This window comes from Rattus norvegicus, chromosome 4 (genome assembly GCF_021556685.1).
Source record: "Rattus norvegicus strain SHRSP/BbbUtx chromosome 4, alternate assembly SHRSP_T2T, whole genome shotgun sequence".
Lineage (NCBI taxonomy): Eukaryota > Metazoa > Chordata > Mammalia > Rodentia > Muridae > Rattus > Rattus norvegicus.
The window spans coordinates 137,621,068-137,644,455 of record NC_141537.1 but is presented as its reverse complement, the minus strand read 5'-3'; the positions used below and the strand labels follow the sequence as shown (position 1 = coordinate 137,644,455).

At 36.5% G+C, this 23,388-nt stretch overlaps 1 protein-coding gene across 8 annotated transcripts in view; it reads right to left on the bottom strand.

Annotated features, from left to right (window-relative positions):
* Chl1 (cell adhesion molecule L1-like) overlaps positions 1-23,388 on the bottom strand; it is a 216,366-nt gene that overhangs the window by 59,658 nt on the left and 133,320 nt on the right. For 4 of the 8 annotated variants that reach the window (XM_087659529.1, XM_087659528.1, XM_087659531.1 and 1 more), the window contains exons 4-9: positions 19,578-19,683; positions 18,425-18,612; positions 6,465-6,587; positions 5,265-5,435; positions 4,328-4,375; positions 2,118-2,238 (exon numbers count right to left, since the gene is read on the bottom strand). In XM_087659529.1, coding sequence (XP_087515655.1) covers positions 2,118-2,238; positions 4,328-4,375; positions 5,265-5,435; positions 6,465-6,587; positions 18,425-18,612; positions 19,578-19,683 — 757 coding nt within the window. 8 annotated transcript variants of the gene reach the window in all.

Below are 23,388 nucleotides of genomic sequence, written 5' to 3'. Positions count from 1 at the left end.
TTGAATCCCAACACTAAATTTCTCTTGCCTCCTCTTGTCTCGGTGAGCACTGCACACAGGAAGTGCACAGGCATACCTGCAGTCAAAATACTCATACACATAAAATAACCATAAATCTTAGGAAAGCACACGGAGGCCAAACTTTCTTTATAGAGGTCATGTGACAATGTATTGAAATAATTTATCACTGAACATTGGTGATTTACAGGTGCTAAGCAACCTGGCTGAAAAGAGAAATGGGCAAAATATGGAAGTTGTACAATAATTAAAACCCTTCCTCTTCCTCACAATCTAATTTCAAACAAGTTATTTAAATTTTCCCTGAATTATGAACAAAGGTGGTCATTTATTTTTTAAATATCACTTTTAATTACTACTTAATACACCTCAAATTCTAGATAATTAAAAAGACTCCCATTACTTACAAAATATTGGCATCTCAAATGAATCATTTGGGAGATGGAATGCCTTTCTGCAAAGCATTACAGATGGGAGACTATCAAGTCAGCAGGGATTCTTATAGAAATAGTGAACTCTCGTCTGACCCTGGCCCCAGTTACATGAATGTACAAGTCACTCAGCAGAGGCAAGAATCTTCAAAGACGACAAAATGTTAACCCTTAGGGTTTTTGTAGAAGTGAAACAGGACTCTGCTGGTGGCGATGTGAGGAAGTGTCAGTGGACCAGCTTTTGATGTGTGCTTCCCCTAAATCTTACCATCCGGACATTCTTTTGCACTACCAAGTATTTTATGTTATAAAAACAGAGTGTTGGAGCGATGTTTTCATTTATTATCTAAAGACTGTTTCTATATCATATTAATGCTGACTTCTCAACCAGCAGACATTTGATATTGAACTTTGGTATTATTAAGTATTTCCATTCTTGGTGTTTTGTAAACATTCCCTCTCTCCCTTTCTGATTGGTAGAATAAAAATATGATGGCCAATAGCAAAGAGAGGAAATAGAAGGTGAGACTTCTGGGAGGAGATAGGAACTCTGGGAAAAGTGTGATATTGAGTGTATATTGGGGAATATGGGGGGGGGATTTGCCAGGGAGATGAAGAAGAAGCAGGCAGAGGATAATGAGAGTTAACTAGATACAAGTAAGAAAACTTAGAATAAATAGGTCAACAAGTTAAGAGCTACTTGATAACAAGCCTAACTGTAAAGTCTAGGCATTGATAATAAATATATCTCCATGTCATTATTCAGGAGCTGGTGGTCCCATACAATAGAGACCATTGGAAATTAAAAGGAGAGTAGTGCAAATGAATAGATTCTAATAAGGTTATCAGACCAACAAAATGCTGGAGCCCAAGAACTGAAAGTTTTTCCAGGAATCTGATGCTGGGAGAAGGGAAAGAGGCCAACCAGAGGGGAAACATGTGTTCTCTGGAAAGAGATTCCACACAGTTCTAACAACTCCTCATAACCTTACTGGATGAGACTGAAGTCCAGGCAAGGATTGATGAGGCAAATGTATGTGGAACCACACCTTGCCGTGATTTCGTCACCGTGCACATCCTTGGACCTCTACTTAAACTTTAGTCTTACTTCAGTATCAGAAAACCAACCTCGGAGGGGTTTCCAGATCATTTTATTCCTCTGCCCAATATGAACATGTTGAATAATTTCTTTTCTAGATTTCTTTTTTAAATTTGACTTTTTTAGGGGATGGCTTATTGACCCTAGGTGGCTGGACCTCACTTGGGGCATAGACTGTAACCTCGTGTAGTCCTATAACAGTGGAGCTAGAACCCTAGACAACAGGGTGGTACAAAAGAGTAGAGAAGAAAGAAGAGCATGGCTTACAGTAGATGAGTGGTTACTCATGCACATCTTTAAGGACAGCAGTAGACCATCCACTTCACTAAGGTTTGCCTTGGTCCCTGCACTCCCGATGCCACAATGAAGACAAGAGCCTATAACTCAATTTCAATTGTAACCTTAATTCGGTGTAAGGAAGTAAAAATGTATTTCCCCAGAGAAACATGAATGATGTTTATATCTTTAAAAAAATGGTAACCTATGAGCATGCATGCAGGAAAATCTCAACTTCTCAGTCTTTAAAACACTAGATGGGATAAAGCTTGTGCTGAGGCCAAGGTACTCACAGGCCCTCTGCAAAACACTCGAGCAACAAGGTATCCCCTTTGAGTACAGTCTTTGAGGATGCACTGCCAATTTGAGCAGGAGGCAACAGTAGCTTGGGTTTCCTTTGCTTGATGGAATTTGCTGAAAAAGAAAAGGAAGAGTCAATGCCCTCTCCAATAAAGGTTATAAAATTTCAATGGTACCAGGTCATTCTTAAAGCATGACTTCCCATCCTTTTGTGTATGTATTCTGGTGTGTTTCTTCAACAGACTTCTCTCATCCAAGGAAGCATGTGTGCCTCAGTTTCTTTATCAATGTTTTTAAATGGATGTATACACCTCTGCCTTTTCAGAACTTGAAGCTTTACTCAAGATGATTTCATGAACATACCCTCAAGTTAACTGATAGTCTGACTTTGTATTCTAATGTTTTACCACACCTTTGCCATTTTTTGATGATTATATGTCTATTTAATTTATCGATCAAAGTATTAGATAGGATTCCTTCTAAAAATACAGCTTCCTTCCTTGGGTACTTTATTTAGAGAATTCAAACCAAGGAAACTTATAGTAGGTATCAGGCAGCCATGAATTTATTTAGCACTTCAGTATATTTCCTCTAGTCTCAGATCCTCAATGATACCTAATGTTTGAGAAATGATTCATAATATGTCCAAGTTTGGAAAGCATAGATTGTAAAATTTCATTTATTCTTTTAATAGTAATTCTAAAATATAATGGCAAATTAAGACACTAAATTAACACTGTACTTTGATTTCATTTCCAAGTATAAACATAAACTGTTTTTCAAATTCTGTGCCAGCGTGACTTTATCTTTTTATAGAATAAAATAAATCTCTGACTTCCTATTATCAGAAGAGAGGAGTGTAAAATACAGAAAGCCATGTGCAGTTTGCCTTGTATTTTCTTGATATGTTTGCATATTAGAAATTATTTTTGAATATATACTGTAATATACAGCCATGCCCATTTGAGATATATATATATATATGTATATATATATATATATATTCTTATAGAAAATGATGTTGGGAATGAGACAGCATACATGAGATGGCCCCCAAGTGGAGTGCTTCATTCACTTCTGATGAGATTGTCAGTATATTAGAAATCTAAGTGAAGCCCCTAATCCACATAATGTAAGGAGCATTTATTTCATTTGACTGTGGCTTGCAATATAGAAATAAGTCCACTATGTAATTCAGGTTAAAACTCAAGCATCATAGATAAAATGCGATTCTTATGTCTGCTTCATAGAAAAAAAAAGAATAAAATTTAAAGGGTTAAAATTGGAGATATACTAAAAACTGCATTGTTTCTCAGTGAGATTGCACAGTGGTTTATAAACTGTTCTAACAAGTCTTGCAAGTAAAAAAATGATTCATTTAACTCTCTCAGACCTGGAGTTTCTCTACTTTTCTTGCTATTAACCATTTATTTTCTCTTTCCTTATGCAAAGCAACCAATCTTCTGTGCTATGTGTGGACTATTAAAAAAAATCAAAGTAATACACCATTACATACTGACACTTATAGCTATATGTAAAACTGCAGGTAGATATTTATATGTTAATTATATGCATATTCAATAGGAGAAGTTCTTGGTCTTCTGAAGGTTCATTTCCCCAGTGTAAGGGAATGCCAGGGGGTTGAGGTGGGAGTGGGTGGATGAGAGTGGGAGCTCCTCATAGAAGCAGGGGGAGGGCAGAGAGGACATGGGAAAGGGGGTAAAGGGGATAACATTTGAAATATAAATACACAAAATATCCAATAAAATGATAAAAACCCTACACACAAAATTATATATGCTTGTATATAATTAACATATATTATTTATATGTTATATTATATTTATATATAATATAATTGTATATGATTAATATATTCATATATTAAAATATATACAAAAATATATGTTTTATATATTTAATAAATATATATACTTTTATATATGTATTAATGAGATATAATTGTATATAACATTTAAAGATCACATATACACGTAAATATATTCACATACATATAAACATCCACATATCCCTTTGCATAAACTCTAAAGACTGGAGATCATAAAACTTTCTGTGCTAAAGTGTTACTTGACAGAAACACTGGCATTCTTTCCAATAATTACTCTAGTAATTATAAAATGAGATGACTATGATTGACTAAAAGTAAAACTATATGCCCAAATTCTACATGTGGCCAACTTACCCTGGTTACTAATTTCTGTGGATGAACTTGAATCATTAGCATGCTTTACTGAAATAAAAAAGATGGAAGAAACTAATACAAACATAATGGTAGATGCTGACATCAATAAAGTATGAAAACCCATGTATTTTTGGAAAAATTACAAAATGAAGTACAGCCATGCCCAATATATATATATACATACATATATATATGTATATATATATATATATATATATATATATATATATAGTGAAAAGGCAAGTGAATACACGATTTCAGTCTACTGAAAGGCTTCATAAAGTAGACCCCAAACATCATATGCACACAAAACAATGGAACAAATTCAACAATGAAATGGTCATGCCAACCTTCTATTCTACCAGTGTCAATTACGCAGCCTGGGAGCTGCTGGGATTATCCTTTGACTTTGAATCTTACCACTTCATCTCTCACTAATTACTCCTTCCCTTTTGGGAACCCAGACATTCATTTACAGCATCAACTAGGAAACAGAAAATCAATTCAGATAACTTTGCCAATTTGAGAAGGACAAAGAAAAAGCTCGATGTGATTTAAAAAAAAAGAATATAAATGGTGATTATCTTTTGACTCAATTTTTGTCTCTTTCATTTTCAGCCTGCTGATTTATCCAAGGTCACGGTGAGCTCATGCCCAAGATGAGCTTTAGGCTCACCGAAAATGAGTAGATCCCGCAGACATGAAATGAAACACATTTGTACTGTGAATTGAGATTTGATTTTCTGGCTGCCAGAGACAGAGCTACTGTGGATCTGCAGCTGCAGATGTCTAGATCATCTGTATGAAGTCTCTGGAGTTAAGCGAAACAATGACGGAAAATACCAAACAGCTTTTAATGGCTTCACAAAGAAGAATGAAATTATACACAGATTTGCATCCAGCATGACTGAAGGAAGAATAAATTATTTGGACTTACAACTGTTCACAGTTAGTTTCATTGGCATTTTTTGTACAATCGTTCTTAATTTTGGAAATGCAGCGAAGCAGCAGTAATCATTCCGACTGTCTTTTTCTTCCACATTTGCAAAGTAAAGATCTCCTTTCTGGCTCATGTACACTCGTTCATCTTGTTCAATGTGTTCTAATTCTGCAAGGGGGAAAAAAGCATAACTTGTCACTGAAATAGGCTGCTCCTTCTCATGGTGCTGCATCAGATTATTACATTTCTATATCTTTCATATGATTTGTACTGTGATGCGCCCTGTCTGCTCTTCCTGCCATGGGCAACCAAACAGAAAAAAAAAATCCCACCACCACCAACAAAATACAATGAACTCCTTGGGAGGCTGCGTATCTCACAGACAGACTGCCCGTCTGGTTCATCTCTTCTTACCAACTGGTTTCTTGGTTTGCTTTGGCTTATCTAAAAACTGTTCAGTTCATATACCAATTACTACTCTTATTTTCTATCGATGATTTTTTTATTGAAACTGGGCTCCTCAAAATTGATGACTGCACCATCGATCAGCCTGCACTGGGAGCAGCTATGTAATTCTAGGATGAGTGAAAACTTTGTATTTTGTCTGCAGCCAAGAGCAACTTCACCCACTCTCCTCTAGATGCTGCACAAATATGATTTTCTTATGTAGTGCAATGAGAAAACACCCGGAGGGCAGTGGAGAAACAGGTGATGGAACAGGCTTTTCAAGAAGAAACTTCATGTTAGGAATCACCAAAGCAAGAAGAGTAAACACAGAGACTAACACTGAACACATTGTAGGTCATTTTTTTAGCAGGAAGAATTAGACTATAACAGTTAATACTAAACCAACAATACAACTCAAGTTACTTCAACTCTGGCCCAGCCTGTGTTCCAAAGGTAAAGACTGCAGAAGGCAGGGTTTTTGCAGTCATGATCCATCATATGACTACTCCCCTCCCCTTCAAACACTGCAAAGTCAAGAGACATGTTGATCTTCCAGTGCCTTCACATACACACTCCAGTTTATACACAGGAATAAGAGTAGAATCTCAAATGTATATAATTTTGAAGTCTACTTGATTCTACAGGATAATCAATCATATATGAATGATTGCTTTCATTGGTTTCACTCTGTCATATACACAGTTCATGGAATCAAAGTGATCATGATTGATGGAGCAGAATACTACTTACCAATATTCATCCAATAGATGTGTAAAGGTGGGTGGCCTTTGGGAGGGTTGCAGGGTAGGACAATGGAATCCCCTTCTTCTACATCAATGGGTTCAATTTTTTCTTTTGGGAATTTTGGAACACCTGATAAAACGATCACCATAAAACATTCACTTTTGACATAACTTTAATATGTTCTATGTTACTAATAATTAATGACATTTCTCTTGTTAGAAAAGAAAAAAAAACAAAAACAAAAACAAGCAACTAGGAAACTGAGCATCCCATGGTGTTGTTCTCACATCAACCCTACAGAAGAAAATGCTATTAAGAATCTTGCATGACGAAGCTGCCTGAGGATCTTCTCCCCTTCCTCTGTTCCTCCAGTTCCAATCCCCTTACTTGCATCTTCCCTCTTCCCATCTCCCAGGATCCCACAGATTTCCTTCCAGCCTTCCTCTCCAACTCATTGCTTTGTTTTAGACTGTAATTCCAGAAGGCATGCCCTGCTAACCCAAGGGCCACTCATCTCAGAGCAGCACGTAGGCTGAAGGCAGATCCATGATCTCCTACTACTCCTGAGATCCAGTCCCAGAGTTTCATCTCCAGCTCTTTAGTAAGCTACTGGCTTTGGCTTTCCATTTCTTTCTGATCCCATCCCCAAGGAATTACAATACCTTCTTCTCTGATCTTACTTCTCCAAATCCACCCAGTACCCCAACCCCCAACACCAACAGGCATTCCCTGTGCATATAACACCTGAGCAGGCCAGAGAACAGGCAACACATGCCATCGTACTCTGATAATCCAGGGAGGAAACAGAAAAGAAGAAACTAAATACATACCCAACTAAGACAAATTCAGAAATCAGCTAGCCTATAGTCATTCTAAACCTACATGCCTAGACAGCAGCATAAAAACACTATCACAGCCAGCTGAAGCAACAGGTCTCCAGTAGAGCCCAGCTATCCTGCCACAGAAGGCCTTGGATATTCCAACGAAGCTGAAACACAAGTAAAAGACCTTAAAACGAACTACATGATAGAGATTCTTATAGAGAAAATTAGTAAGTCCCTTGAAGAAATCTAGGAAAACACAAAATGTGGATATGAATAAATAAATTCCTTAAAGAAAGCCAGGGAAAAACAATCCTGGAGGAAATGAATAAATGAATAAATCCCTTAAAGAAATAAAGAAAACAGCAGCATCAACAGCAACAAAAAAACCCCAAAACCCAAAAAACAAAAAACAAAAAACACAATCCTCAAGAACATGGTTGAACAAAATTAATAAAGCCAAGAAAGAGGAGGCAGAAAAAAGTGTATGGGTCAGGGGGAATAAGGAGAATCTCAGTAGAACAAAGCCATCTGAATCAATGAATCAATGTTCATATTCGATCAGAGAGACTTCAGCAGGAAGGACAGGGGCTACAGAGTTCTGCACCTGCTTCTCTGTGTATAATATACCTATGATTTTATGACAGTCTTCACTGTGAGAACGAGTAGGTCCCTTGTGCCTGCACTAGGAATGCTCTTACTACCTGTTGTGTTGCAGTGTCCAGATTTTATATGATAACTTTTGCTTTATCTTGTTGTGCTTTATTTTGTCATGTTTGGTTGTTATCTATTAGCCGTCTGCTTTTCTTTTTAGTCTTTTTCTAAAAAGAGAGAAAGGTTGTGGATCTGGGAGAGGAGGGAAGATTGAGGAACTAGGGGGAATAGAGGAATGGAAAACTGTAATCAGGATACATTGTATGTGAAAAGAATCTGCTTTCATTAAAGCAAAAAAAAAATCTGGCATGAGTTTTTGTATACTTCAAGATATTTCATGAACACATTAGTTGGTTCATTGGCTAAGCCTGACAACCTGAGTTCATTCCCCGGAACACATCTGGTTGAAGGAGAAGACTGATTCCTGAAGTTGTTCTCTGATGTCTGTACTTGGGCTTTGATACAACCACAGTCACAGCCACAAACACACACACACACACACACACACACACAAAGTAAATCATTAAAAGATATTTCTGAACCAAAATATTGCTCCTGTGTGCCATGAATGTTTCTCTGAGGTACAGTGCAAACCACAGGATTTGTTCAGTTTAGTTCCCACAGACATGAAATGATCTTCCTCCAAACACTGTGATTCCTTATGTTAGTTTAATGTTTCCTTTCTCTGGTTTTATTGCTAACTCAGTGAATATGATTGGCAAATACCCTATTCAGGTTACTAGCTATACTGAACAAACAAATAAATATATCCAGTAACACACAACCCAATGGGAAACAGACAATGAAGAACATATTTGATCACTCTAAGTTGCAAAGAGAACTTCCACCTTGGGATCACTCCATTAGGTATAATTTTAAATGAAGTGGAAACAGTAGTGGAAAGGGAGGTTGCCAATATTTCATTCTGTTGTCTCCTCCTCACACAGGAATCAGTTCCCCAAGGAGCAAGTATGGGAAGAATGCAAGTCAGAACTGCAAGGAGTGGGAGGCAACACCAGCGTTTCAAATTCATATAAAAATTTACATATATGAATATTCAAAATGTATTCTGCCTTAACATTATATAGCTGCCATCCATTTCTTCTGAGAAATTTTCAAACTTGCCCTGTGGAATCACACAAGTTCTGATTCAGGATGATTCATAAGAGATTACTATATCTTTTGAAAAGAGAAGTCTCTTTCTTTTTAATCTCAATTTTACACATCTGGGTCAGTCTCTACAAAATTTATATTGAGAACTTCTGTCCATTTTCTCTGTATTTATCATGTATCCCTTCGGCCCCTGTCCCACCCTCAGGCTTCAGGGCAAATTTACTGGCTTTTTATTGTAGCCAGGTTCCAGCTGTTTACAATGAATTGATTTTTGTATAAGTTTAAGGACTTTTCCAAGCTGAGCATTGCAGGGGAAGTGAACTGTTACAGGACCGCAGCAGCAGCAGTGCAGCTTCAATGTTTTTATCCTTTCAGCCATTGGTGGTTCCCTCTGGGTCATTGCATTTATGTGATATTTTATTTGTTGACATTGGCTGGATGTATAAATTGTAGTCATCCTTGAATCATGCATTTTTTCTACAGGTATCATGGCATTCCTACACAGAGAGGAAGGTGGTTTAATACCTTCACTGTTAGCATGCCAAGGATAAAATAATATGCCAGCTAATGCCCTGGCATTGATTGATAGGAAGTACTCCTTACCCATATGCAAAATTAATATACGTGTTACGTACTCACACCTCCAAATTCAGTTATTTATTGCCAGACAGAGAACCAGTGTACCAGTGTGGAAAGTTAGCAGTGTGCTTGGACTTAGATGAATGTTGACACTCAGAGCCAAAAGAAAACATGGGAAGAGAAGCACACATTGGAAAGATGAGGGGTATAAGATCTATCTAATATGCAAAGAACGCAGTGCTTAACATGGGTACCCAGCTTGCTTGAAAGTAGAAAATTAATAAGATATATGAATCATTAGTTGGAAATTTGCTCCCTCAAAGCATGTACACAAGTGTAATGATTCAGACAGATAATACAACCAGTGAAGAACTAGCTTCCTTACATTAATTAAGTCTACATTATGAAATCCCATTTCCCAAACTGTAAACATGTAGTTAGTTCAGTGGACATCTAGTCTATCCATAATATAAAAGAAATAAAAATTACAAGTCTACCAAGCCCTTAAACACACATTGTAAATCTTCAGAAGAATTTGTAACCAATGAAACGAGTATCAGGAAACAGGGAAGCTTATCTATTTCCTAATTTAAGGTCTCAGAGGATTATTAGAGAAGAACTTAATTAACCGGGATTGTGCCATTATTATTTGCTGACCTTGAAGCTTCTAGTCTTCTCTATGGAAGAACAAGAACATTTTTACACTTATAATAGATGTTCTCTTTTGCTTTAATTCGCACGAAAACACGAATTAAACCAATTTGGGGAATAGAGAGTTTATTGGGCTTATACATTCAGGTCACAATCCATTATTGAGAGAAGTGAGAACAGGAAGTCAAACATGAACTGAAGTAGACATTGAGGAGGGATGCTGCTGATTGGCTTATCTTTGGCTCATGCTCCGCTGGCTTTCTTTTATAGCCTAGACCTGCCTAGCTGTGGTGCTGCCTACAATAGACTACACCTCCCTGCATCGATCATCATTCAAAACAATATCTCGGAAACATGGCCACAGGCCAATATGACCTGGGCACTTACTCAGTTGAAGTTCTTTCTTTCTTGATGATTCTAGGTTCTCTCAAGTTTATGAAGAAAACTAATGAGTACAATGTTAAATTAAATTTCACAACACAATAGCAATCATGGAAACAATTGGAACTCACAAAGAAATGACTATTTGAGAACAACCCTGAAAGTAATTGACTGATTTTGATTCACTGGTGATGACTATGGCATTATTTATCAAAGAAAGATACACTATGATTAGTCTTAATCAGTAGCTCATGCTTATGTTAGACAATTCCACTCCTTTTTCTTGGTCTTACATTCCAAGGAGTCCTCCATAATCACAAAACTCAGTCATCTGGAGTAGACTTGACTCTTAGTAGTCTTCCTGTAAAGGGATCAGAACACACCCACTCATCACTGTCTACTTAAGTCGAGCTTCAAACACGTCTAGAAATCTTATTATCATCGTCTAGATGAAATCAACCTTCTATGTATGTAATGACGCTGCTGATCTATTTGCACAATCAAGTGATAGACTTGACAATTTGCTCCTCTTCATGATTCTCTGAAAGGACTTCTTTGTGTCCACTGTTTGGCACAGTGGACCAATATATAGTACTTACTTAATAATGTGAGTTCATGATGGGGTTCTTGAAGTCAGGAAAGTCCATATCAGATATGTTGAACACTAACTTACCCATTTGATTCAAAATACAGCTAACCTACAAATGGATAATCTGTTGGAGCCTTACAACTTCAGGTGCTGCCAGCAAGGTTTGAAAAATATCACTTTCATTCTCTCAGTGTTCAGAGGGGAAAAAGAACCTCTTCTTACTTAACAGAGAAAATAACTGACAATAAAAAATTTCTGTCTGAAGTAGTAGTTCTCAACCTATGTGTCATGAACCCCACAGGGGCCACATATCAGATAGCCTACCTATCAGATATTCATGTCATGATTCATAATAATAGCAAAATTATAGTTATGAAGTAGCAACAAAAATAATTTTATGGTTGGGGATCACCACAACACGAAGAATTGTATTAATGTGTCAAAGTGTTAGGAAGATTGAGAACCACTGGTCTAGGGGGTTCACTGGAATAAATTGGAGAATATTGGAATTATTATATTAGGTTATTATTTTATATTTAAAATATCTAAAACATATGTAATAATATCTTAAAAACTCAAAAAATTAGAGCAGAAATTAAGTATAGGCAATGACAGATCAGGAACACACATGGAGAAAGTTGATCAACAACCTGAAGGATTATTTCTATTAGAGAGCCAAAGTATAGGCATTTATATTATCAATTTAAATTTCAATGGTGAAAAAGTAAAGGGAAAGACTTTCTATCTACACAGACACCCTAATCACAGTCAGAAGATATAGCTAGCCATTCTTGTTTTGTTTGTTATGTTATCCCCAGTCACTAATGCTGAGGCTTGAGGAAGGATCCCCGAATGCCTCGGTGTTCAATGCTATGTCTTCATGGCCTCTGTTGGGAGATGCTAGAACTTCTGACAGGTGAAGCTTAATGTTTAGTCTTCAGGTTACTGGGAATGTGATCTTAAAGAGAAATGTAGAACTGTGGTTCTTGATCCTGGCTCCCTAGATCACAAGGTAGGCTGATTTTACTCTCCCCCGTGCTCTCATCACAATGGTTTCCATAATGCTAGCCCAAAGCAATAGTTACAACTCATCATGGCCTGGGCAGTAGAAAACTGTGAATCAAATTAACCTTTTTCCCTTCATAAACTGATTATATCAAGGGCTTTGTTACAGTGCTGGACAGCTGAGGAGTACACTAGGAAAATGTCTAGCACAGGATGGGAGCCTAATAATGAGTTAGTGACTAATCCACTGACCAAAACCCTATGCCATAGACATCCCTTTTAGGTTTTGGATTTGTCATGCATTTACAATGGATGTAATCAATCTATCTGTTGGGCCGTTTCTCTTATCCTTTCCCTACCTAACTCAACTAGGATATTATAAAAATAGAAAACTGAACATTGGAAATAAAAAAAATCTTCATTATACTAGATAAAGATTTGATAACTAAGAGATAAAAACTCTAAAACTGGAATCATCACTTTTCTTTCAATATAAAAATATAACCAATTCCCTAGAGTTTGAGAAAATCCAATGTTAAAAGATGGTTTGTGATATGGTCTTACTCATGATCTCCAAAGGGCTGGAAAGGAAGTTGGCTGATGAAGTATTTTCAGGACAGCCTGGAAACAATGTGTAAGGAATCGAATTCATTTTATTCATTTCTACAGCAGCAGAGAAAGATCACAATTACCTCCATTAAAGCCCTGATCTTTGACCCACCATCTCTTAACTGCCAACACTGCCATATTCTGGCATAAATTATCCTCATATAATCACTATTTCACTGATATCACTTAGGTAATGAGAGAAAATATTTTTAAAACCTGTTAATTGCTGTATCTTCTATGCAACTGTCCCACTTCTTTCTCCGCAGTAGGTCTAGCTACTGCCTTGTCTTTAGTCTCCATAGCAACCACTTGAATTCAGGTTAAGGATCACCCAGCACCTTGTCTTTTACAATGTACATTTAATCTCCCTTTCATCCTATATATCTAATCTCATTTCAGTTAAAATATGTATAATAGCAACATAGATATATGAAAATACATTCATAGCAATCCTCAGGCAGAGAAGAATCAGTATATATTTGGAAAGATGTAAATATAGATTTTAATTTCACATATATTCTTTCTGAGATTTACTGGATCCATTGGAGCAGAAGCCAACATTAGAGACTGACATATATTAGTTGTTTCCATGATGCTCAGGCACAATGTTCTTGGCAGTACTTTCTGATCCAAAATTTATAGACATTTCTAGCTGAATGTCATTTTAGATTTTTAACGCCTAAATGCAGTTCCAAAGTATACATGACACCGCTCTGCCCATTACTTTTACTAGATCATCTCAATCCAGGAGCCTCTTCAGCAAGATTACCATGACACATGGATTTGTTTGGAATATATAAGGAGATCATTAGAGAAATTAACTTAGATAATACAAAGGAAGACAGACACACAGTGGGAATCCTTTACACATTGTCCACTCCAACAAGAACATTACCATCTTCCACCTGATGCTTACCCCTGCTCATACCCCATCCCACCCCATTAGTGTTTAGTATTTTCTCATTTTTCCTTAAAAGTTTCCTGAGTAAAATTATATTCTTCATTAATGTCACATTTGAGTTTACCAACTTTAAACTGAATTAAAATCATACCGTATGTGTTTCTATAATATTTTCTTTTATGACTCTTAATATTCCCGATTTTCTACATGATTATGTGATAATTTATTTATATTACATACTGAAACCTCCCCTCATAAAAGTTAAACTTATGTTAAAGTGCTTTGGCTCACTAGAACTTCAGTGACTTTGGAGAGGGGAATGCTGCAAGTCCAGAGCTTCATTACTTTATCCTCAACTCTGTGTTTCCTCTAGCACCTTTGTGACTATCAGGAAAATTCTTGTAAGTTTTGCAAAAAGATCCTTATCTTTCTTCAAATCAAAGGCTGTGAATGTCATCAGACAGCATCTGATGCTTGTACCCGAGCTTTCCTCACTGATCTTTAACCTACTTGTCTGAAATGCCTACCATATTTAAAATATGTTTTGATTTATGACTTTCTTTGTTCCATTGTTATAAAAATGTCATGAGCTTTTTGGCAGACTACAATGCAGAATTTGGGCAACCTGGATCTGTGTTGTCAAGGTACTGCCAGTCATAACTGGCCCTAAAACAAACTCTCTCTCCCTGTGATTTGAAAGCCAAGTTTTCACAACAGTCTGTTCCATTGTAAGTGACTTGTTAGATTTGCCATGTACATTCAAGATAACTGTGTGCAAATAAATAAATGTATATAAAGGAACCACACAGATGCTGGTGCCCCAAAATAATACCTATTAGGCAAGCAAAGGGCATATACCTGGCCAAGAAAATAAAATAGCAATGTGAGATTTTAGGTGGCTGTACCTTTAAGGAAATGGGGATGAAGCAACCTAGGATAAAGGAATAAAATATGCCTTCCTTGTAGCTATATCTTACTTTGAAACTGCAACAGGAAAGAGGGCATTAAAGAGAGACTCTTACACCCTTCTCTTTGGTTGTTACACTGTTGCGTTTTCTCCACTTGTAAACTTAGTGAGTTGAACAGCAACGGAGAACTCTGAACTGAAGTTAACACTGATGAAAACGGATGAAGAAAAGAAGAGGGCAGACAAGAAGGGAGGGGAGGGAGGGAGGGAAGGAGGGAGGGCAGAATGGAAGGAAGGAAGGAAGGAAGGAAGGAAGGAAGGAAGGAAGGAAGGAAGGAAGGAAGGAAGGAAGCAAAGAAGGAATTCCATCCCATATGCTTATCAAAGGAATGAAGCTGGAAATTCAGATCCAGTCCCAGAATGGATTCTTACCTCCACTAAACCAGTTCATTTTATTTTCTCTTTTAAAATTGGAGTAATTTAAAGCCTTAGTTTCATTGTCCTAAACTGAATAAAAGCTACTGATTAAATTAATAAACACATTTCCTCTTAATTTCCAAAATATTTATTTCAGAAAACATTAGGATATTTTCCCCATAATGGTTAAGTTATGAATGCACATAGATCATACAGAATGAATTAAGCTACACTGTGATGAGGTACAATGTCGGATGGAAGACAGTGTAGGTCCTTTAGGAAGTGTTTCAGAGAAGCCAGTGCTGCAGTGGGGACGGGAGGAAGAGGGGGAAGGAGGGAGAGGACATGAGGAGGGGAGAAAGGAATGGAGGGAGAGAAAGAGAAGGGGGATGAAGGAGGGAGAGAGGGCAAAGGATAAAGATAAAGGAGAGAAAGAAGGAGGAGAATCAGGAGCAATGGAGGAGTGGGGAAAGACTGAGTTGGAGAAACTCAGCTTCTCCTTCACTGTTTTCACTTGTGTAAGCAGGGTTTGTCTCTGGGTTTATCAAACTTCCATACAGTCAATTCAACTTGTCTAACCCCATGCAGAACCACACACTGACCTAATTGTTCATGGTTTTATTGAGGATTGAAATCAGACAAGCCAAGTCTCTATAATTTCAACTTTTAGAATTTTCAAATTGTACTTTGTAGTCTGTATCTTTATCGTTCGTTCATCTGGTCATACACTGTAAACGAACAGGCAAATAGGAATTCTGTGTAAAATAACTTAGTGTCAGTTAAGGATAAATAGACTTCTAAACTCTGTTGAATCTTCTAACGAACAAAAATTGATTATTCAGTCTCTGTTTATCTAGATAGTTTAAAAAATGTTTATGTTAAAAAATGTGAGTGTGTGTGCACTCACAAGCTAAAATTATTGAGCTCCTTCTTCTGTATTTCTCCACCCTATCTTTTGAGACAGGCTAACTCACTGAACTAGAGTGGCTGGCCTGTGAGGTCCAGGGGTCTGTCTGTCTTTCCTTACTAGATATATCATTGATATCATAGGCATATGCTACTGTGATGGAAGCTTTCTACATGCTAGGGCTCAAATATAAGTTCTAATGCTTGCATGACAAGCACTTTACTGACTGAGCCATCTCTTCAGGCCCTGTTTTCCTTTTCTTTTTCAACCTCCCTTCCCCCTCCTCCCCTTCTCTCTTATTTATTCTTCTCTCATACATTACATTCTAACCTCAATTTCCCCCCGACTCCTCCCACAACACCTCCCCATTTTAACTCCTCTGTTTCCCTTTAGGGAAAAATAACAGCACGCCGAACATGCGAACACGGCTTTACAAGATGTGTTAAAACTGAACACAAATACATCACTGCTGGCTAGTAGATGAAAAGGGGTTCCAAGGTCATGCAAAAGAGTCAGAGACACCTTTCTCTCTCATTCATTGTTCAAGTCTCCCAAGAATACCAAGGTTACAACCATAAGGTATATGCAGAGGACCTAGTAAGACCCATATAGGGTCCCTTTTTTGTTGCTTTGGTTTTTGTAAGCTTCTATGAACCCTGTTTAGTTGATTCTGAGAGTCGTCCATGTTCCCCTGGTGATCTTACCCTCACCAGCTCCCACAATTCTTTGTCTCTTTCTTCTGCTCTGCCTAGTGATTGACTGTGGGTCTCTGCATCTGTTCCCATCAGCCAGTGGATAATCATTGACACTTTAATTTTTTGCCAGTTGTGTTTGATTCTATCCCGAGTCTCCAGGCTGTCCTGTCTCTGGTTCCAAATCATCCAGGCAGTGTCAGGTGTGGGCTCCCTCTGGATGCCACAGAGATACTACACTAAGTAACAAGGGAGGATGCACGCATCTCTCTGAGTAAAAAATTTTACAGGTGAACTTGGGGTGGGTGGAGATGGGAATAGGAGGTATCAGGTGTGGACAGGGTTGAGAAAGATTTAGGGAGAGTGTACTGGGAGAGATGCCTAGAGTTGGGGGCTCTTGTGTGGGACAATGTAGAAACTCACTGCAGTGAAAACTCTCTGGGGTATAGGAGAGTGTAAACTCTCCTACTAATGGGGGATACGGAACTGGAACTGGCCATCTTCTACAACTAGGCAATATCTAATTTCCTCTATAGTGAGATGTATGAGTCTCACAGTAAAGGTTTTATATATATATATATATATATATATATGTATATGTATATGTATATATATATATCCTAAAGATTCTGAACTGTGATATAATCACAACCTTCTATAATTTATTACCTGATCTCATAAATTTTCATCCTAAGGTTATGTTACATGACAAGTCTCTATCATTATTGTTCATTCTTCTCATATTGGCTTATAAGATGGTGAATATTCCTCTCAATAATGCTTTCATGGGAGCAAGCATATCTGATCAGGTAAATTTTTCAAATCATATTTTCACTATTGTCTCTAACATTTCTTATTTGACCTGTGAGTTAGAAATACACTGTTTTTCAAAGATAGATTTTAATAAAAAACTTGTCCAATGGGGGCTGACTGATATTTTTCCATATAAGAATTTAACATGTAAAACTTTGGATTAGAATCGTGTGCAGTTAGAAATCATAGATCAGGTAAAACAAATGACTGGATATTTCAGGCACATAGATAGAGTATGTTAATGCTTCCATAATCAGAAATCGGTGATTATATTAGAAAATGACAGTCTTAACTGCAAAGGGTTTGTAGTGTGTCATGACTTTTATTTATTGTCTACACTGCCAGTGGCTGGTTCTACCCTCCTACAGGGAAATGACTGTTTAACTGGAATTATCCAGCTAGCCTATCTCCGTGTGACAGTAGCTGAAGAAATTGTCCTCAATTTTCCTCAAAGCATGTAAAAGGCTATGAACAACTATCTATGCTTAATTCTTATGCTCTTTGATTGAAGTAGCATATTTTATCATTTGGGAGCCAGAAGAAAGCTACATGAAGAATATAGATCCTGAAAAGCTGGCAGAACTGGACTAAACTGCATTATTAAAGAGTGTCTTTGTGTTGATGTAGAGGCTTCGAGATTATTTGCTACTGAAACTGAGCTAAGGTTATCTAATCATAGACTTAACCATCATCCTCTATGGAAACTAATTACTATTCCCAGGTTAGGTAGAAGGTTACTGAAGCATAGCAAGATTATTCTGCTTTCTCACAAAATCTACACTGTTAATATCAAGGGTCTGATAAGAATTTTTTAATAAATGATATATACACCAATTGAATTCACTGATTTATTTCTTTAGATGCTGTTTTGGCCACTTAACACCTCACTAGACAAACCATCAATGCAATCTCTACATGAACACTTACCTGGAACTATGAACTCTATTTCTTCTGATATTGCAGTTCCTAGTCTGTTAGATGCAAAACAGCGGTATTTTCCTTGAAAATGAGAGATGTGGCCCTCATTTGGGATCCTGAATGTGCCTGAGTTGTTAAATGCAATTATCCGAGGGTCAGAGAGATCAAAAGGCTTATCATCCTTGGTCCATGAAAATCTAGATGATAAAGTTGACCTTAAGTGTTAGTGACAGTTCTTATTTTTAAAAGTTTTTAATGAAAAATGCAGGAATGATAAAATCAAGACAATTCATAAGTTTTAAATATACACAAAAGATTTTAATGGTGTATAAAACATATTTAAGCAATCTTTCAAGCAAGGAAAATAAATGAAAAGCAGGAGAAGGAATGGAAGCAGTTAAATTCTCTTTTAAATTGAAGTTATGTTAAAAACGTTTCCTATTAGAGATATAGTTCTGGATAATTACTACTTTTTAGCACATGAAGTAAAGATAGAAGATGCTACTCTGTGTGTATGTCTGTATGTAGAAAACACACAAACACTCCAAAGACAGACAGACAGACAGATACACACACACACACACACACAAGTGAATTCCATTAATCAACTTTTATCTGTATTTTTATCTTTTTCCACTGTATGACATATTAGAAATTATGTTAAATATATATTTCCAGTATAAAATTGTCAGTATTACAATACCATTTAAATAATTTTGATTATCTGTCATTTTGTTATGTTATTTTCCCCATTTCAATGCTTTTCCTTTTATAAATAATGGTAAGAAACTCTATGAATTTACTCTTTGATAAATTTGTTTTCCATTATTCCATACCGAGAAATTCTTCATAAATAATGAGAATACATTAGTATATTTAAAAAGTGGTTATAGCTTTTGAAAAAATACTTTAGAATTATATTTGAGCAAAAACTTAAGTTCTACCCAAGTATGAATAGTTTCATTCATAATAATGTAAATATACTTTTGTAACATGTATGAAATAAATACATTTTAATTCTGTAGACTGAAATAGTATTTACTTAGAAAACCGGGCTTCAGTCACATGGAGATTTGTATTTGACCTAATGATACATTAGGTAGCATTAAAAGAGCATATTATAAAGTTCTATCCAATACATATTAACTAAATATGCACTTACTTTGGTTCAGGGTTTCCTTTTGCTTCACATTCAATTTGAAAATACTCATCAAAGGGAAAGGCCACTTGCACATATGACTGCTTTACCATTGTTGGAACCTGGTGAACTGAATGTCAAAACAGTATACTTGAATAATGAGGTTTTCAAACATGAGACGAGATTAAATAATCGAAAGCAACATGTGTTTTCTACGTTGGTAAGTGTGATGGTTTATCTTCAATGTCAACTTGGCTGCATTTAGGGTCACCTAAAAGACATATGATGGAGAGCATCTTTCTGGGTGTTTCCATAAAGTCTTAACTGAGAAAAGGAGAGCCATCCAGAATATGAAGTGAACAATGCTATCCAAGGCACTGCAGACCTGGATTGAGGAAACACATTCATCCCTTTCTGCTTCCTGACTATGGACTGACACTGACTATTGACCAACTACATCATCCTCTCACTGCCTTCCCTGCCACAGTAGAGTCTATTTAATCAAATCATGAACAAGAAAAAAACCCTCCCTCACATTGGTGCTTTTTTTCAAAGTACTCTACCATAGTAATGAGAAGGAGAATTAATAAAGGAAGTAGAAGACTAATCTAAGAATTTGCCTTCTTCTCTGTAACATGTTTTTACATCTAGAGAAAACACTCCCTACCAGCACTTTATATTGCTTCCATTATGACTTTCAATTAACCCTAGAAATATGTGACAATTTTTTAACACGGAAGAAAAACATCTTATGGAAATTTTAAAGCATTTCAAAAATGATTGGCATTGCATTTATGCTGGCATGTGTACTCTTTCTGACACATTTCTGTCACTTGGAAATTTATCTTTGTCACTCTGCTTGTTTCTATTTAAATATTATAATAAACTAATTAACATCACTCACCCAAATGATATCCTATGTCTTTTTTGATAGTTCTTCTATTACAGGGCATGTTTGTTTTCCGTTCTCTTTCCACTAAATATGTTTCGCTAAATAGCCTTCGCATTACAGACTTTTTGATTATTGGATTATCAGTATATGATTAATTTGCAGATATGGATATAATGGAACTGACTGTGAGAATAAATGCTAAAATCATTACACAACCATTGCATTATTATAATGGTTCTCATAGCCGAATAGGATTAATGGCTCTTTAAAACTGCTGAAAAATCCATATTTATTGCAAAAGATTTTTTATTTCATTTATTTATTGTTTTATTTTGAGAAAAGCTTTTCTACAGTCTTCCTAAGTATTTGACATATATGAATTCCTTTTTATCTGTTCTCTGCTTACAGTTATTCCTCCTTCTAAAAATCAACTAATAATAAGGGTACACAAAATACCCGATGCTGATGACACTGAGACACTGATGCACACAGTGCTACACTGCAGGAGAGCACTAACTCATGTAAAAGCTGAGTCATTCTTCACTCCAGCTCTGACAACTGTTCATTTATATTATTGGTTCGGAAGGAAATACAAATCAGTCGGTAGTAGGAACTGACTTTGGCATAGTGTTCTGTGAGATGCAGGGTGTAGACAAGGAAGTGATTACTGAGTACAACTCAAATACAAAGGTACAGACAGGACTTGCAAGCCTGTGACACTGGCCAAGTCAGGACTTCTTTGCCTTCCTAAAAATTGCAAGCCACCCAAAGTGCTCCTGTTCAACTTGGCTATAAGTAATGGTGTTAAAAACATCAAAAGTTAAAACCGAATATATTTACTTAAAAATCCTTTAAACTCAATCCCATAATATGTTAAGATGAGTAACACCTTATAATAAACACTAAACACCACGGGAAGAGTTACATTATTATGACACTATCCCTAACTCTAACCCCAACACTAATCCTGTTTCCCATAAATATCTAATTAAAAAGAATGGAAAATTATACATTCCAATCAAGATGATTCATATTATTGTTTTTTCTTAAGCAACTGTTACAATATAAAATCTAAAACCTGGCTTATATGTTTCTTCTACATTGTCCAATTTTAGCTAATTTTAACCTGTATATGATTTTTGGATCACTCCACAGTGGTCTTTAGAAATATATGGGTTTTGAGCTATGTGGATATGACAAATGTTTGTACATTTTTGCAACATCAAATTTCCCTCTACTTAACACCAGCACTGATCTAATTGCGAAAATCACCAATGTTTGTAAGCATTTTCGTTCAGGCATACGGTAATGAAATGATACAAGTTTTGTATACGACTAGTTTTTGCTTGAACACTCAAATTTGGTCATTGACAGTTATCATTGATAGTGCCAGTTATCTTGAAGTTTCAGAAAGATTTGGTTCATTCTAAAAAAATATCTGCGTATCACCACCTGGCCAACCATAATTTGTCTGTCCATCATGTTTTCAAGTAAAGATAGTGTGTGTGCCGAAACAATGATATAATGAAGAAATAAGAAAATCTTTTCACTTATTACAGCAGAATTATTTTATGTCTATTTTACAGTGCATTCAGTGTTGTTTAGAGGTAGAGAACTGAGTTAATGTAAAACTGAGTTAAAACTGTTTTGGTTTGGGGGTAAAAGTACATGTCCATGAAATACACCTGTGTTGGAGAGACCAGTGATTATGCCATCTTTCATGTTAGGGAAACAGAAATTGTTCTAGTGCATATGTCAAAGAATCGGTACAGAAGACAATGGCCGTACAAAGGGGAGGAACTAGACTATGTCTTTCAAAACATTTGGATCTCACACATCATTTCAATGCATTTCTGAGATCCTGAAGCCTCCACAAGCCACTATTTAAGCATCAACACCCATCTTAGACTTAATGACCCAAAGTTGTTCTCAATTTAAAAATTGCATTGATTTTCTTTTTGCCTAATAAATGGAGTAAACCATTGTCACTACATCGCACATAATGACTCAAATTCGGGTGTTATCCAGTGCATGTCAATCATCACTTTAGTAACTGCCACAAGCATCCACATCCTCATTGGAAGTTGTGTTCTTTCTGATCAATATCATTTCTAAGAAGAGTGGGTAATGAGTTTCTTGCTAGTCCATCCTGTTCTAATTGTATTCCATTTACAACTGGAGAGAGAGAGAGAGAGAGAGAGAGAGAGAGAGAGAGAGAGAGAGAGAGAATAACAACAGCAGTCCCACAGATGCCAGCTAATAACTTGAGAACAACTTGTTTATTACAACATTATTCTTCCTTAAATTTGCTCAGGTTGTAAAGGTTCTGCAATAACTAATTATTCAGGGAAAGGAGCTAATAACCTTTGGGTGTTCATATGAATATATATTCCACATTACAAATCCTTTCCTCTATAATTAGGCCAATTACAGAGAAACCAGACTCGTTGACATTCAAATTGGATACCTGCCTTGGTCGCATTTACTAGTGAGTGCTCCAGAGTGCCAAAATAAATGGGCAATATTCAGCTGCTATGAAAACACGCTATTAATATTTTATATCAATTGTCTGAGGACATTACAGCATGGCCATTTATAAGTAACGGAGACTATCAGAATAATAATAAGTGACATGAACTAATACAAAATTTCACATCCTTCATTACTGAAGAATAAGTGCAAAACCATAGAATATGAATGTGTTTGTTAGAAAATGAGGTCAGAGCCTTCACTCTGGAATACCACGTGAATCTTTGCTACCTTTAACTTGGACCTGCACTCTTATCCAAAAGAAGCTAATGGGGATGGAGAGTTGTGTTGGCAGTTAAAAGCACTTGCTCCCTCCAGGGGATGTGCCTGTTTGCCTGTGCACCATGTATTCAGTGTCATCTTTAGGTCTAGTTTGTCACCAAGGATGTACCCTGGTGCACAGACACACATGCA